The sequence below is a fragment of the Thrips palmi genome, unplaced genomic scaffold, assembly GCF_012932325.1.
Source record: "Thrips palmi isolate BJ-2018 unplaced genomic scaffold, TpBJ-2018v1 HiC_scaffold_4, whole genome shotgun sequence".
NCBI classification, from domain to species: domain Eukaryota; kingdom Metazoa; phylum Arthropoda; class Insecta; order Thysanoptera; family Thripidae; genus Thrips; species Thrips palmi.
The window spans coordinates 1,043,129-1,058,700 of NW_023144631.1; the positions used below are offsets into that span (position 1 = coordinate 1,043,129).

At 54.3% G+C, this 15,572-nt stretch overlaps 3 protein-coding genes across 4 annotated transcripts; 2 read left to right on the forward strand and 1 right to left on the reverse strand.

Annotated features, from left to right (window-relative positions):
• Positions 1-99: 99 nt before the first annotated feature.
• LOC117649381 (RCC1 and BTB domain-containing protein 1-like) lies at positions 100-4,335 on the forward strand. Of its 2 annotated transcripts, none has more exons than XM_034392076.1 (12): positions 100-322; positions 734-817; positions 893-1,042; positions 1,144-1,355; positions 1,435-1,593; positions 1,681-1,934; positions 2,010-2,095; positions 2,178-2,335; positions 2,422-2,546; positions 2,646-2,743; positions 2,833-2,963; positions 3,766-4,335. In XM_034392076.1, exons 2-12 carry the CDS (start codon positions 739-741, stop codon positions 3,904-3,906), a joined length of 1,593 nt encoding a protein of 530 aa, XP_034247967.1. In that variant the 5' UTR covers positions 100-322; positions 734-738; the 3' UTR covers positions 3,907-4,335. The 2 variants fall into 2 exon arrangements, with proteins under 2 accessions (XP_034247967.1, XP_034247966.1); XM_034392075.1 differs by lacking the exon at positions 100-322 and adding an exon at positions 354-556.
• On the reverse strand, positions 4,257-8,624 carry LOC117649384 (alpha-tocopherol transfer protein-like). Its single transcript, XM_034392077.1, has 7 exons — positions 8,571-8,624; positions 5,638-5,831; positions 5,397-5,565; positions 4,967-5,228; positions 4,733-4,849; positions 4,560-4,665; positions 4,257-4,480 (listed from the first exon to the last, which is right to left on the reverse strand). Exons 2-7 carry the CDS (start codon positions 5,801-5,803, stop codon positions 4,332-4,334), a joined length of 969 nt encoding a protein of 322 aa, XP_034247968.1. The 5' UTR covers positions 5,804-5,831; positions 8,571-8,624; the 3' UTR covers positions 4,257-4,331.
• Positions 8,625-12,015: 3,391 nt separating this feature from the next.
• LOC117649485 (cytochrome P450 4C1-like) lies at positions 12,016-13,970 on the forward strand. The gene is given in 4 exon segments (XM_034392353.1): positions 12,016-13,113; positions 13,188-13,343; positions 13,345-13,541; positions 13,793-13,970. Coding segments are annotated over 4 exon segments (1,629 nt in total).
• The last annotated feature ends 1,602 nt before the right edge of the window (positions 13,971-15,572 follow it).

The window sequence follows — 15,572 nt, forward strand, 5'->3', positions numbered from 1 at the left end:
CCACGGTTGTATGAGAAATATTTACAGATTGGCCTATTTCTCATACTTCGCCAAACAAAAGGTATCGGAACAGCTGTTTGGCGTCTGCTCAGGGAGCGCGCAGGCAGCGAGACAGTGAGACAGGAATGTTTGTACATTTATTGTGGGAGATAGATAGAGTCAAAGTTCATCGTTACAAGCGTCTGTCTGAATGAATTGCGTCATTCGTGCACATCTTGACTCGTTGACAATCGACGAACGTGAGCTTGAGGAGCGTGAGCGTGTGAGTGGAGGACCTTCTACAACAAACCAACGCAGCTCAGCGTCCCCGACGCGAGTACTTGTGAGTACCCCCCACCTCGAAAGAATCGCCCCACCTCCCCGACGAAACGTCAAAAGCAGCGCCCCCACGCTTGGCACCGCGTTAGCTACTGTTTATTTAAAAATACCTCTCAGCTGATGCTAGTCTTTGACAGGGTCTAGGTCTAGGTATGAATGTATAGTCCTGCAAGGTTAAGTTGTTCTAGCAAGCTGGCTCAAAGAAAAGCCACCACGTCCAGGCTACGCCAATCCCTTGGTATGTTGTAGTACAGGTCCCCAGTAAACACCTCTTTTTATACTGTCTTGGTCTTTCCTCAGAATGGTCCGTTGTTACATTCTATAGTCTGCACCCCCTAATGAATTTCACGTATTTTCAGCCTTTCACAATAATTATCTCTGCCAAATTTGCTATCGACTTTATTTCTGATTTCAGTTCACATGGAGTTAGACCGATGGAAAATATTTAGCCTCCTGTCACCAGCACTTCGGCAAAAGGTCCGATTGGCCTGTGTTTTCGGTAAGCTGTGACGCTACTCTTACTGTATTTTAACGGTACTTTGCTCTTGGTATTAACCATATCCCATTGCAACAGGCAATCATGGAAATGAGGCTCTATTGGTCACAGTCGACGATGAAGTGTTTGCCCTTGGTTCCAATGCTCATGGCTGCCTTGGCCTCGGAAACCAACAAGGCACACTGTTTCCGCAGTGTGTTGAACAATTATGTGGAAAAGGAATTAAGAGTAAGTTTTCCTCATTTTGTTTTGCTGTCCCTATCTTCTACATAAGATTTTGGGTTTCTTTCATAATCCTGGTTTTATCTCTTATCTCTACCATTGTTTAGGTTTTACATATGGCAGTGGACCGCATGTGCTTGCCTTGACAGAGAGAGGTGAGGTATATTCATGGGGACAGAATGTGTATTGCGAGTTAGGCCATGGAGCCTCCACCCCAGGGCTGTTGCCTACAATGATCGGTGGATTTCTGAGCACATTAGTTGTAACTGAAGTGGCCTGTGGCAGTCATCATAGTATTGCGTTGACTGAATGTGGACAGGTAAAAAGATCTTTGTTTTTCTGGTCAGTTATTTACATTGAACCGTATAGTTAAATCTGTCTATACTTTTGTTGTGAAGGTGTTCGGCTGGGGTGAGAATAATTGTGGTCAAGTTGGGTCTGGGACATCTAATAACCAATGCACACCAGTCAGAGTAACCCACTCTCTGTCATCCCGTAAAGTTGTCAGTGTGGCTTGCGGCCAAGTTAGCACACATGCTCTACTTGAAAATGGAGAGGTGAGACAAATAAACAGCCTACTGTAAACTTTTTGTTAAATTTTATTCTTCTCTGAACTTGTTATATAATAATATCATTTCTTTCAGGTGTATAGCTGGGGCTACAATGGAAATGGTCAACTAGGCCTTGGAAATTCAGTTATCAATCAATTAGTGCCAGCATTTGTCCAAACCATGCAGGGTATTGTGGTTACGAAAGTAATGTGTGGTTTGGTTCATTGCCTTGCTCTCACCGATGAAGGAGAATTGTATGGCTGGGGTGCAAACAGCATGGGTCAACTAGGAACAGGGCATAAATCCAACAGTGTCATACCAGTAAAAGTTGCTAATAATATTGGACGGTCAGTAGTTGTTGTGTGTAATAGTTAACTTCTTTTTTCCCCAAAGTAACCAAGTGTTAAACTAAATTGTTACAGAGTTGTGGACATTGCAGTTCATCACTATAACAACATTTCCGCTGCTCGAACGCAGCATAAAGTTTACATGTGGGGTCAATGCCAAGGTAATAAATCTAATTGAAAGTTATCAAGTAAAATAATAAAAACTCGTAGTTTTTTCTAATTTTTATACTGTTTTGATTCCAGGATTAACAATTACCTCGCCAGTAGAGACTCCATTTCAGTCCCTGCTTGAGGTGTTTGCCTGTTTTGCTGACATTGAAGTTACTTACAAGCCCATCCAATTGGAGAAGAAATCATCACAGAGTGTCACAGACTCACTTCGATTAGCTTTTGATGATCAGGTACTGATCTAGTCCTTTGCTGTTCTGCTATTTTATCATAAACCATATATTATACATATTTTTCACTTATAAAAATTTTATTACAGAATACAAGTGATCTAACTATATCAGTAGGTGGTAAAAATATCCATGTTCACAAGTCAATCCTAAAAATTCGATGTGAGTACTTCAGGAACATGTTTAAAGATCATTGGTCTGAGGATAAAAAGAGGCAAGTGTAAATGAAAGATAAATAATTTAATGTTAGGTGAGGCTGATCCAGCTGCATGGAACACGATTCTAAATTCAATATCTCCTTTCTATTTTATAGTGTGCTGGAGCTGAAACAATTTTCTTATCCCGTAATTAAGGCATTCTTACAGTACTTGTATACTGATGAACTAGTCATTGCCTCTGAGTGTGCCTTAGGTATGCAAATTTTGTCAAAATTGATGTTATATCCTTGTATTTGTTTATTTGTGTGTTTTGTCTTTAACAAATGCTCCACCATTATTCAGAGCTCCTTGATTTGGCCAATGCCTACTGTGAACAGCAACTGAAAGAGCTCTGCGAACAAATTTTGAAACATGGGGTTAATGTTGAAAATGTGGCAACTCTTTATGCCACAGCACTTACGCACCAATCTGAGGTCAGTCGAACACCAGTTTGCATTACATGCTGTTGCTACAGATGCACTACTAATGTCAGTGGTAGATAGAAATTTAGTTTGGTATTTTCTTCTCTCTAATTTTAAATTTGACCCCTATTTTATTGTTTCTGTGCTAGCCTAGTTTTTCAATATTCTTTGTAAGAGTGCTTTGTAGGTTGCTTCCTGCATCCATCTCATGCCTTTTCCATGTCCATCTCCATTGGGACACCAAGATGAACATATCAACAACATTACTGAATGCAGCTTTGCTATTGGTGTTGAATGAAAATGCGGGAATCATGCACATTAAATTCATTAAAATCAATGTAAAATATAAAAACCTACGAATCTCATTAACTGGTTGCTTGGGGCATGTGGTATCTGCTGTTTTGAAAAGTCTTTACAGAAATTTTGCTGGTGCTGACATTAGTTTGAAAGTGTTTATGTGGGGCATGCTGGTTTTTGCTATTTGGCTTCACAGTAGAAAGGTGAACAAACAAGAAGTGAGTACAACATTGTTTCCTGTTTTTCTGATGTAATTTTTGTGGCATTATAGTGCACAATAGTCTAAATTCTACACATTAGTACATTTACATTTGTTCAAATTTTCATTTTTGTGGGTGGTTTAGTGACCCAACATCATGTGACCCTTAACTAATTTAATTTACTTACAAGGAAATACTATAGTACATTTCATCACATACACAGATAGACATTTTAGAGGTTCTGTCTATGAGCACAGTCAATTCAAATTGTACCAAAGAATAAATAACGCCATTGGTTTTTTTCTTTTTTTCTTCAGGATCTTCAAAAATTCTGCTTTAACTTCATTTTGAATCACATGACCGCCGTGAGTCAGACAGCGGCATTCGGCGCTCTGGACGAACACACGTTCCGTGAACTCATCATCAAGGCAGGAGAGTCAGGTGTCTTCAAGACTTAGTTTTAGCTTGATCTAAATTGCTTCAAGTGCGCTCCAAACTTCCTGGCAACCTTGTCATAAAAGTTATTTTGATTTTGAAGGATTCTTTGACAAATTGCATACCAGATCTGTCCATGAAATTATGTCTTATCTTTTTATTAATTTTATCTATCTTTTATATTTATTTTTTTGCTCTCCTTAGAAAAAAGGAAATGTCATGGCACCATTTCCATTGCTGTGATAAACTTATGTTATAAAATTAGATAGCCGTTAACCAAATTGATTTTGAAAGCTTGTAGTACTTTTAAGTTGGTGTCTTTTAAGCTTGGATTTTGTTTTCTTTTGTTTTTAAGACTGAAAATTTTAATTAAGTAACATAGACATAAAATTTCTCTGTGTGAATATGTCTGATCTTAAACCCAAGATACAGATAAACTGAGGAACAATCAATCAACTGTCAGTTTTCTAAACGATCCCTCAACTCCTGAATCGCTGCCAATGACCTTCTTTTCCACTCTTCTATCCTCGTTGGTTTTCATCCATGTTCTTGACACATACCAGTCCTTATTGGCAGCAATGAAGTTTGACAGGCTTGCTATACAGATAAATTTTCACCAATCAATCCCAGATAGTCCTTTAAAAATAAAACAAATAAAAGTCCAATCTGTACTTACTTGCCATGTCTTCCAGTTTTTCTGGGGCAGTGCCGCCGTATTCTTGTGGCAGGTACTCGACAGGGATGTGCTCATGCAAGGACTTCATGTCTTCATGAATGCTGATCTATCAACAAGAATCATAGTCAAAATAAAGTCAAACTAAAGCATAATTTCTTTCATTCATCTCTTACCCTCTGTGCTAGCTTGCCCTTGAGAAGGGGGGTGACAGCGTTCAAGATCATCTTCTGCATGTTCGGTGCGAGGGTGTTAACAAAGTGGACAGAGTGCACCCTCAGCGGCATGCAGTCCTGGAGCCCAACAAAGTGACATGAAGAGAAGATAAAACACTCTCTAAAACGCTTCAGTCGGCAACGTGCCGCGTTAGGAGGCCTTCTACTCCCCTCTCGCCGTGGCGCCGTACTTACCTGGATGCAGTTAATCGCCCTCCGGAAGTGGCCGATGGCCCCCAGGAAGGTGGTGACGATGTTGAGGTTGGCGTGCTTCTCGTCCATGATCAAGATCGCCCCGCGGAGCTTCTTGCTGAGCCCCATCAAGGCGTCGATGTGGAGCACGATGCGGTGGTAGTGCACCTTCATGTCGACCTGCGACCAGTTGCCGGTGTTCATGGGCTTCATGATGAACAGGACGCAGCCGTTGGGGAGCACCCGGGGTTGCCATCCGTTGAGCCTAAAGGCAGCGACAACGACGCGGTCAGACAGGGGTTGTCTCTAGGTGGCTGCTGGGGCTGGGACTGCCAGCTGAGCCGCGAGGCTAGAACCACCTGCACCAGAACGCTTGGCTCCCGCCCGGCGAACTGACACCAACTGACACTGGCCGACAGGCTGTGAGACTTACTCGAAATCTCGCTCGTCGATGATTAACTGGTCTTCCGGCGCGGGCGGCATGGTGAACCACTCGTCCAGGACGGTGCGGGTCGTGAAGTAGTTGTCCAGTCGCGTCTTGGCCTTCTCCATGGAGTTCTTCGCCACCAGTAGAAATGTCTCGAGCCACTCATCGTATTCGCCTGAAACGGTTTTTGTTCGGTTATTAGTCATTCTTACTGGCCGCAAAAGTCAGATCTGAGGAAGAGGCCTACTGGTGAGGTCGGGCAGGTGGGGCTGGGAGTTGACCCACTCTCTCAGGGCCACGGAGTCCCTCTTGAGGTTCTCCGACGTGGTGCCGATCTCCGCGAGGAGGTTCTTGAGCTCCTCGGGCGACATCTCGCCCTGCACCGGGGACAGGGACTGGACTGCACTGGGCATGGTGGAGGAGACGGTGGCTTTCCTTGTTCTGTAACACGCGCAACAAACCGGCCGTCAGTCAGAGTAAGTACACACTGAAATATGCATGCGATTGGCAACAAAACGAAGACGAGCAACCAGTCGGATTTCCGACTTGGGGCTAAAGGCGGAAGCGGGGACCGCGCCTCCTGGCAGCATGCTGGCAGCCAGACTCAACACGCGTAGCGTCGCGTGGCGGCGGTCATTTGGGGGAAACCGGTCACCTGGACGACCTGAACGAGCATCCTCACGACCTGTACCGAATGACGGACCAGCAAAGCCACTACCGCCATGGAGAGTTCCAATCTCCTCTCCATGTGCAGCAACTATCGTGTATCCGCGTGTCCCCGCGCTTTGTTACGATCGGTGTATCAGATCAGAAGCGAAACTGAAGGATAAATAATCCGTTGCGCAACTCAAGGGGTTTGGCACTTTTTGCACTCATTGTACGCGTCCAAGCGACAATGTATGTAGGTAATTTGTGATTCAAACGCCTGCATAGCTGAATTCCACTCACATCGCACTCAATCAACTGTACATAATTTAAGTCAGTGGCAGACCTCCGGCTAGAGTGGCGGCTAGTGCCCCGCGCAGCCCAGCGTAGACTGATTCCGAGAGTCGTTTTCGTCGCTATGTCTACGTCGCACCCATATGGGACGCCCTATCAGGCGCGGTTTAGGGGGGGGGGGGCGAAGGGGCGACCGCCCCCTCTGTGAGATTCCCCAAACGCCTGCTGGTAGGCAACCAGCATCACATGCCCCTGTAGGTAGCAAAATATACACAAACGCCCCCCTGTCGGGGGCTCCGGGGGAACCGCGCCTGCGTCCTATGAGGGCGAGTGAGACAGAACGACGAAAACGACTCTCGGAATCAGTCTGCAGCACGCAAGCTCGCCGCGCCCTCCTTCTCGTGCTCCTCGCGGATGATGTCCTCGCCTTCCGCCGTGAACTTGAAACTACCCAGCAGTTCGGCTCCGCGACCTTGAAACTGGTTGCCGGAGCCAAAACAGAGAGAACGAGAGAGATAGATAGAAGAAAGAGCCGGCCTGTCGGGAATGCCTATTATACGACGTCCTGTTCTGCAACATTTATCGCGGCAAGAAAAAGAAATTGGTGGTGGTACCCGAGGTGGTACCTCTAGACCGGGCGGCGCGCAAGGGAGGGGGCAACTCTAGGTCCGCGCGCGGAACAGAGAAACACACTGCCGAGGCGGACGGCAAAAGGAAGACGAGTGCCGTGTGGAGCGGAGGCGCTGCCTCCAGCTTCCGCAGTGCGTCATTCCGGTTTTCTCGTTTTTTGGGAGGGCGATGGCGATGTCTGTTCAGCAACAGCGTCCAGGCTGGGAAGGCTGGCGGGCGCGAGGCCGCGTCAGACGCAGGGGGTTTGCGACAAGGAGGATTGCGCAGGGCTGCGCACAGCGTGCGGTGCTCGCAGGGAAGGCCCAAAGCCCAGCGGGGCAGGCAGCCAGCCAGCCAGTCAGCCCTGCGCTGCGGTGCTTGCGGTCACCAAATGCACAGGCAGAGGCAGCAATGCAGGACCATAGAGGAGGTGGGAAGGGACCGTCGGTACTGGCAGCGCTCGCAAGCTTGCATCCACCTAGCACCCAGCCGCATATAGGCCGCCCCCTGGCCCACACCCCGCCGTAGTCTTCTGTTTCCATATTGCTGGCTGTCGACTGATTCCGACAGTCGTTTTGTCGCTTTGTCTCTCTCGCACCTACACTGGATCCCCCATGAGTGCGACAGAGACAGAGCGACGAAAACTTCTCTCGGAATCAGTCTGCTGCTGGCGACGACGGGCGGGTGACGTGACGGGGGCGTGGGAGGGAGTGGCATGACATGCCATCCGGAAAATGGGAGCAGGAAATGACGAAATTACGTGTCCCAAACGCGACCTGAGTTCGTCTCGGGTGTCTTTTTGTCGTCGGTCGCGAACCCGCGCGCGGTGCGAGAGCGCGCGGTCGCGGCGCGCTGACGTCGCGGCGTCGCGAGGTACTTGTTGAGCACGCTCCCCGCGGACCGCCCGGGCACTGATAAGTGGAAGGACCTCCTCACAAAAAACAAAACAAGGGTCTCACCGACGCGACACGAAGGAGAAGTGATGAAGCCTGGACGAAATCACGTGCAGAAAATGACTACTGCTGACTGTCTTTTCTGTTTGCGCAAAGTGCAACGCGAGCTGTCATCGCGTGTGGCGGATTCGCCCTCAGTGCATCATAGCCACAGACACATTCACTGGTCTTTTGCAGGCGCGTCTGCACACAGTAAATGTCTTACGGTGAAAGGCTGCACCAACATATTATGGTGGAGATTTTCTCCATAATACCAACGAAATTCGTCAAAATATCTGTAAGGTACAGTGAATTCTCAGTGGTATGTTACGTAGTCAGCTGCAGCACCATAATATGGAACATTTTCACCATAATATGGAGAATCTTCACTGTAGAACATTTAGAGTGCATACAGGGGCTCCGACAGGACGGTGGGGCCCCACTGGGGGGTCACGCACTCCAAGCATCCCAGGTCCCGCCAGGGTCCTTCCCCGGCGCGCTTTACGCGGCGCGGTGCGTTCAAATCCCCGGACGATTCCCCACGCGGTTTCTTCGCCCTGTCCCTGTCTCTCTCGCGCCTCTGCGGAACGCCCCACGAGTGCGAGAGAGACAGAGCGACGAAACGCTGTGCGGAATATGTCTGCAGCCGCTGCGACGGCGACGCGGACACTGCACCGGAATCACTTATGTCACTACTCACCGTGATGCAAGAGCACCTCGCGCGGCGGCCCGGCCGGTCGGTGCGTGTATGTGTGTGTGTGCGCGGCGAAGGGAGCCGCGAGCTGGTGGCGCTGGGCTGGGCTGGCCTGGGCTGCGGGGGTCGGTGTGGCTGCGGCGGCCGCGGTCCGCGAGAGGAGTGTCTAGCCGACTCGACGCCTTCCCCTCGAATGACTGCTGGCTTGCTGGCGGCGCGGGCGCGGCGTCGTGGCGCCTGGCCGCGCGGCGCGCACCTCCCCGCCGACAACCTACCCCCTCTCCCCCGCCCCACTCCCCCCGCCCCTCGCACCGAATATACAGAATATCCTATTCTGTTTTGTCCACAGAAGCTCCTCGCACGTCACTAGAGCCTGAAGCCTGGACTCCAGCGACGTCCACCGGAGGCTGCGGTGACGCAGTGCCGAACTTGTTCCCAGGGATAGGTCGGGTCGGCCGTTTTCGCACGTTCGTGACGTCACGCAGATAAGGCGTGAGTGATCCAATCGGGATTGGTTGTAGACGCCCCGATCACCTAGGGGACGATTTTCCTGCTTCGATACTCGATTTTGTCTCGGCTGGTTTTGGCAAAAGATTTGATGCGAACATTTATTTTCTTAAACTGAGCATTCGTCTCACGTACGTTAAGACAAATTTGTCTCGTGGATGAGACAAATATTATCCAACAAAAACCGTAACCCAATAAGGGGATACCTTAAAGTTCCTGCTTTTCTTAAAACTTAAAAAAAAAAAAAAAACAGAAAAAGAAAATAGAAACTGACCTAAACTACGCTAATGATGGCGCCTCATTTACGGCCAATTATTTGTATTTTTCGGGGCACTAAAGAACGCGTCACGAGGCCACTGCGGGACCCGCGGCCCAAGGCATGCTTCCGCATGGAGGCCGGACACGCTCTAGCACCGCGCCGCAAACTAACAAATTTTCCAACCAAAACCCGCGCCAGCATCTGAAGGGACCTCTGGAATGAAGAGGAATTCGTTTTTCGCGCAAAGCCGCATGCAGCGTGAAATTAAATTTAATGTGCAGTGCGCTAAGATGCACATGAATAGTAACACATTTTGTACGCATTTAATGCAGGCGCGGTTTAAGGAGCCCCCGAAAGGGAGGGCGTTTGTGTATATTTTGCCTACCTACAGGGGCATGCGATGCTGGTTGCCTACCAGCAGGCGTTTCGGGAATCTCATAAGGGGGGGCGGAAATCGCCCCTTCGTACCCCCTTAAACCGCGCCTGATTTAATGCAAAAATGCGCTTTTAGACGCATGTGCGCGTAGTGTGGGGCGGTGCTGCGTGCGTTGCTGAAGGACCGCTCAGCCAATCTGACGCGTGAGCAGCTCCCTTCCTACAGTTAATTTGGTTTATTCTATCGTCTCGAGCTGACCTTCTTCACCTTCCTGGAGAACAACACTCGGGGGGCTTTATAGGTTCTACTACTGCCGTAAGTAATTACTTTCCTGTCTCCTCGGATCGAGAGGCGTTTCCAGTGGAGGTGCCCGCGGCCAACCCGGAGTCCCCCGCGCTGCGCCGTGCGAGTAGGCAACACCTCGTGCGGCGCGCGACACGCGACGAGGCGCGCCGTGCCTCGCGTGCCGTGCCGTGCTGCACGTGACTCTTCTTGACGACCGCCGGGTGTCAGGTCCGTCACCGCCAGCTCAAAACCAGTTTCAAACAATTAGTATTAGGGAACACCGAGAGGGTCGACATCAATCGACATGGACTTAGTAGCTAGGTGTCGTTTGGTTGTTTTTGCATTGTTTTTGCTGCGTCTTTGCCGCCCAGGCCACGCGCGCCGCGCATATATCCGGCGTCAGTCCGTTTTTCACGATTTACGACTACATACGGTGCGTTTAGCGCTCACTTTGTAACCAATAGCATCGACTTTTATCGACGGCGAATGAGAGCTGACGCCGCACAGATTGCAAGCAACACTCACAACACATTCCCACCCAGCATCATCTGCTTTGACGGCTTTGACGTTTAGAGCTGTCGTTCTTTTTCTGTAAAAGAAGGAACACCGAACACCCACTCTATGGTCGCACTTGCTCCGTCGTTGCTCTCAAAACGCAGCTCGTTCTTATGCAGATATCAACAATCAACGCAATCGCTCTCTCAGCGCCCGCCAAGAAGAGTGCCTGTCTGCTCGTTGGGACACCTCGGGGTCCACGCCGGCGCGGCGGGGCGCGGCGGGGCGGGGCGGGGCGTACCCGCCGATGAGATGAAAGGCCACGAAGAGTACTACTCGTAGTATCGTAGTAGGGTAATTGCGGTTTCCATTCATTGTGCAAGTCCGCGCGACGCGGAGCTACGCGCCCCGCGGCAGACGGCGCGGCTCGAAGCTTGGCTGCCGATCGGCTGCAGCCACGCGCCACTGCGGTCGCTAACCCGCCGCCAGCACCGCCAGCCTGCCGCGGTGACGTCACTCAGGGACGCAGACACACAGACACAGAGGCACACAGACACGGACACACAGACACTCGGACACACCTGCGGCGCCAAGCGTTCGCGTCCCTAGTCCTTGATACCGTACTGGGGGTCTCCTAGTCCTAGTCTGCTTGCGGCTGGCCGGCTGGCGGCGCTGGCGGCCAGCCTCGGACTTTCACCTGCCGCCGGGTGTGGGGCGGTGTCGCCACCGCGCCGCGCGGAGAGCGGCCCGAATCTGGACAACAACAATTATGCGGACTGCGGAGTGCAGGGCTGCAGCGCACATAACGAGCCTCGCGGCCGCTCGCGGCCCTGCTCTGGAAAAGCCGTTTTTAATTCCAAATGGCTGGGCGTGTTCAAGGTTGGCGCTCTTTTCAGATTTACGAAACGCAAGTGGCTGGAGAGCAAACAGGACCCTGGCCCACCGCAGCCGGCTATTTCATGACCCCTTCTTTTCTTGGGTCTCGAGTGCACTCTACGCACTCCAGCTCCAGCCAGGCTGCGCCGCGCCTCGCACCGGGCGGGGCAGGGCGAAGCGGGGCGGGGCGGGGCGGGGCGGGGCGGGAAGCCAGAACTGCAGCGAAGTGCCGCGCCAGCGTCGATTGCGAGGGCGTGGTGCAGTGCGGCGCTCGGCGTCCCAGTGCCCCGGTGATCCCGGTGCACGCCGTGGCCCAGGCTGTTCGGCATCAGTGACCCGCCGTCCGCCGGGCCTTACAACAAAGTAACCGAACCGGTCATCGGCGTCGGCGCTGGCCTGGCCATCCCGAGCGCAACGCGAGACTCGAAGCACCACGCGAGGGGTGGCTCGCGCCTGCACCCGTCGTGCGAAATGCGCCACCCCCTCCCCCTCTTCGGGAGCGTTGCGCCACGCCTGGCCGTACCCCTGCCCTCCCTCTGGGCTCTCCCTCTAGGCCCTGCGCGTGGTGGCGTGGTGGGGCGGGGCCCTGGCCCCTGAGTCCGTGACGTGGCGCCGCGCCACGCTTTGGACCGCTGCAGTGTCGAACAAGTGCCATGCAGGTGGAGGGCGCGCTTGTCCGGGCCCCGGTGGCCCCGGTGGCCCTGGCGCCGCCCGGAGCCGGCGTGGTCGGCGTCGGCGCGCTCCTGCTGGCCACCACCGTCCTGCTGCTGCTACTGCTGCTGGCGGAGCGGGCTCGGCGGGCGTACCGCGACTACCTCCACATGCACAAGGTGGTGGCCGACATGCCGGGCCCGCCGACGCTGCCCCTGGTCGGCAACCTCCTGGACGTGGTGGCGGGCGGCGACGACTACATCTACGACAACATCTGCCGCCTGGTGGCGCGGCACGGCCCCACGGTGCGGGTGTGGCTGGGCCCCGAACTGGTGGTGGGCATCACAGACCCGCGCGACGTGGAGTTCGTGGCCACGAGCCAGGAGCTGATCGACAAGTCACCCTTCTACGGCGTGCTGGAGCCGCTGCTGGGCCTGGGGCTGTCGTGCCTCGGCGGCCAGGAGGTGCGCCGGCACCGCAAGATCGTGATGCCGTCGCTGCACCTGGACATCCTGCACGACTTCGTGGACACCTTCCGGCGCGAGGCGCTGCGCTTCGCGGACCGCCTGGAGCAGCACGCCGACGACGGCGAGGTGTTCGACGTGGCGCCGCTGTGCGTCGAGTACTCGCTGGCCGCCGCGCTGCAGACCATCATGAGCACCGAGCTGGACGACGCGGGCGACGAGGGCCGGCGCGAGTTCGGCGGCTGGCTGCAGGGCGCCATGGACGTGTTCATGTACCGCGTGTGGCGGCCGTGGTTCCTCAACGACACGCTGTTCCGGCTGTCCGGCCGCCACGACCAGTACGTCCGCACCACGGCGGCGCTCAACGGCTTCACCGAGGCCATCATCGTGGACAAGCGCCAGCAGCTTGCCGCCAGGAAGCCCTCCGACGCCACCGAGGCGCCGCGGCGGCCGCGCCGACGGGCCTTCCTGGACAACATCCTGGACAGCGAGGAGGGGTCGGCGCTCACGGACTCGGAGCTGCGCGACGAGGTGAAGACGCTGCTGTGCACGGGCGCCGAGACGTCGGCCAGCACGCTCAGCTTCGTCCTGATGGTGCTGTCGCTGCGGCAGGACATCCAGGACAGGCTGGTGCAGGTAAGTCCCCACGAAAAACCCCTTTCGAATAGGTTGTGATCCGCGTCCCCACGAACCCGTTGCACTCGTTGCAGGAGCTGGACGACGTGTTCGGCGGCGACGCGGCGGACGCGGCCCGCCCGGTGACCATGGAGGAGCTGCCGCACCTGCAGTACCTGGAGCGCGTCATCAAGGAGACGCTGCGCATGTTCCCGGTGCTGCCCTTCTTCACGCGGAGCTGCCCGCGCGACGTGGCTGCCGTCCGGACACACGGCGCCGCGCGGCGCGCACCTCACCTTCTTCCTGCCCGCCCTGCACTCCGACCCGCGCGTCTGGCCCGAGCCGCGCCGCTTCGACCCCGACAGGTTCCTCCCCGAGCGCAGCTGCGGCCGCCACCCCTTCAGCTACCTGCCCTTCAGCGCGGGCCCGCGGAACTGCGTCGGACAGAGGTAGGGTACGCTCTGTCTCTCTCGCACTCATGGTGCGCGCCGTGACGGCGTGAGAGAGACAGAGACAGCGAAATTGCTCGACAGGTCAGGGAGAGCGCCTGCGAGGTGGACTGCCCCGCCGCGCAGCGCCGCGTCGCAGGCCGCCGGTTGCCTACCCCGCCTTCTGCAGGCGCTCGCTTGCGCTTGAACTTGCACTCGCACTGATTGTACACTGTAGCGACACCACACTTGACGCGCCCCTCCGCCCCCAGGTACGCCATGCTGCTGCTCAAGGTGGAGGTGGCCACGCTGCTGCGCCGGTTCCGCGTCCTGGCCCCGGACGACACGGCCGACGTGCCCGGCCGCGACATCGCCGACGTGCCCATCAAGGTGACCCTGGTCATCGCCGTCAAGGGGGGCGTGCGCATCCGCGTGCAGCGACGCCACTAGCACCACCGCGAACCCTACCCGCTGCACAGTGGGCCAAACGACCGGTGAAGGCAATCAGAAGTCTGGACGCGTCTAGAGTTTTGGCCGTCTCCACCGGTCCTCTGGCCCACTGTGCGTCGTGTCATAAACCTGTTATAATAGAAAAGACTGCATGTGTGTACTGTACAAAGTAACTTTAAGAATAAATTAAATGAATAAAAATACGAACGTCTCGTGTTATTGTGCCGCGCCCTGATGGACCTAGACACCCAGAAATCGATTGATTCGTACACTCTTTTTCTAAAAACTTCAATTTGCTCATACATCACGTTTTGAAGTTTTATTAACCGTACTCTCCTATTTTTCTGGATCCACCCACGCAACGCACGCTTCCAAACACACTGGGAAGTCTAGTCATTCAAAACTGGTTCTGGCGCTGACCCGTCCTCTCATCGGCGCGCGGCTGTGCAGAACAACGGCCATGAAACAAAGCCGTCATCGACGGCCAATTTGTCTTTTTGTCCACCGGCAGGCCGTGCCGTGCCACGCCATGTCATGCCGAGCCGCGCCGCCGCTTTGATTGTGATGCGATGCCGGGGGCGAATCCCGGCGATGGCGGTGAAAGCTGTTACCTGGCCTGCCGCGGCCTGCCGCCTCATGACGCGAGCAAATACAAGAGGAGAGAGAGCAGCACTGCAACCGTTGCATCAAAGGGGGCACGGACTCCATGGAGAGGGGGAGGGGGAGGGGGTTCAAAATGGCGTCCGCTTTCTTTATCACCGCACCTGTGATGCCGTGATGGCCGTCCTGGCCGTGCTCCAGTTTATGGTGCCGGGAAATCGGTTGACCAGCGCCAATATGGCGGCCCGGTGCACTGCGTCCTGTCCCAACCAGTGCACAGTGGGCCAGAAGACCGGCGCCGGCGGCCAAAACTCTCGATGCGTTTTGAGCTCCAGAGTCGCTAAACAGGACTCGAACCGAACGTGTGACCCCACCAATGGATTCCTCGTTCGGAAAGCAATCAATTGGTGGGGTCACGCGATCGGTTTGAGCCCCATTTAGTGCCTCTGTAGCTCAAAACGCGTCTGGCGTTTTGGCCGCCTCCACCAACCTTCTGGCCCACTGTGCGGCGTGGCGTGACTCCACTTGTCAGCCACCGCGGTCTGCGGCGAGGCGAGCCTGCAGATTGATGATGGCCCGCCCTCCCGATACAGCACCGCTCACCAAAGTGCAACTCATCGCACGTCGCGCACGTCGCGCACGTATGCGGTGTGGTGTTGCTGTGAGTGGAGCGGTCGGGGCGCCTAGCCCGGCCTAGCCCGGCCCAGCCTCCACTCGCGGCACCAACAATTAGCCGTTTAGCAACTCGTTGAATGCCGGGTCGGGTCGCGGCGAGGGCGAGCATGAGCATGCGCGTTGGGCAACGCGTTTCTCTCTGGATGACGCTAGAAGTGCAGGCCTGCCCGCAGGCTGATGTCGAGCAGTGCTTTCGTCGCCCTGTCTCTCTCGCACCCACACGGGTCGCCCCATGAGTGCGAGAGAGACAGAGCGACGGACGCACAACTGCCCACACAGCGTCCCGTTTCGGCCCGTCGTCGGCGTGCCGGCCTTTCGGGCCTTTCG

Excerpts from the sequence above, each read along its gene's own strand:
- LOC117649381 (XM_034392075.1), top strand. The coding sequence starts at position 475 with ATGTATAGTCCTGCAAGGTTAAGTTGTTCTAGCAAGCTGGCTCAAAGA. Across the intron at positions 1,594-1,680 it reads CTCTACTTGAAAATGGAGAG|GTGTATAGCTGGGGCTACAA; the intron begins GTGAGACAAATA and ends CATTTCTTTCAG. Across the intron at positions 2,547-2,645 it reads TGGTCTGAGGATAAAAAGAG|TGTGCTGGAGCTGAAACAAT; the intron begins GCAAGTGTAAAT and ends TCTATTTTATAG.
- LOC117649384 (XM_034392077.1), bottom strand. The coding sequence starts at position 5,803 with ATGCCCAGTGCAGTCCAGTCCCTGTCCCCGGTGCAGGGCGAGATGTCG. Across the intron at positions 5,566-5,637 it reads CCACCTGCCCGACCTCACCA|GCGAATACGATGAGTGGCTC; the intron begins GTAGGCCTCTTC and ends AAACCGTTTCAG. Across the intron at positions 5,229-5,396 it reads ATCGACGAGCGAGATTTCGA|GCTCAACGGATGGCAACCCC; the intron begins GTAAGTCTCACA and ends CGCTGCCTTTAG.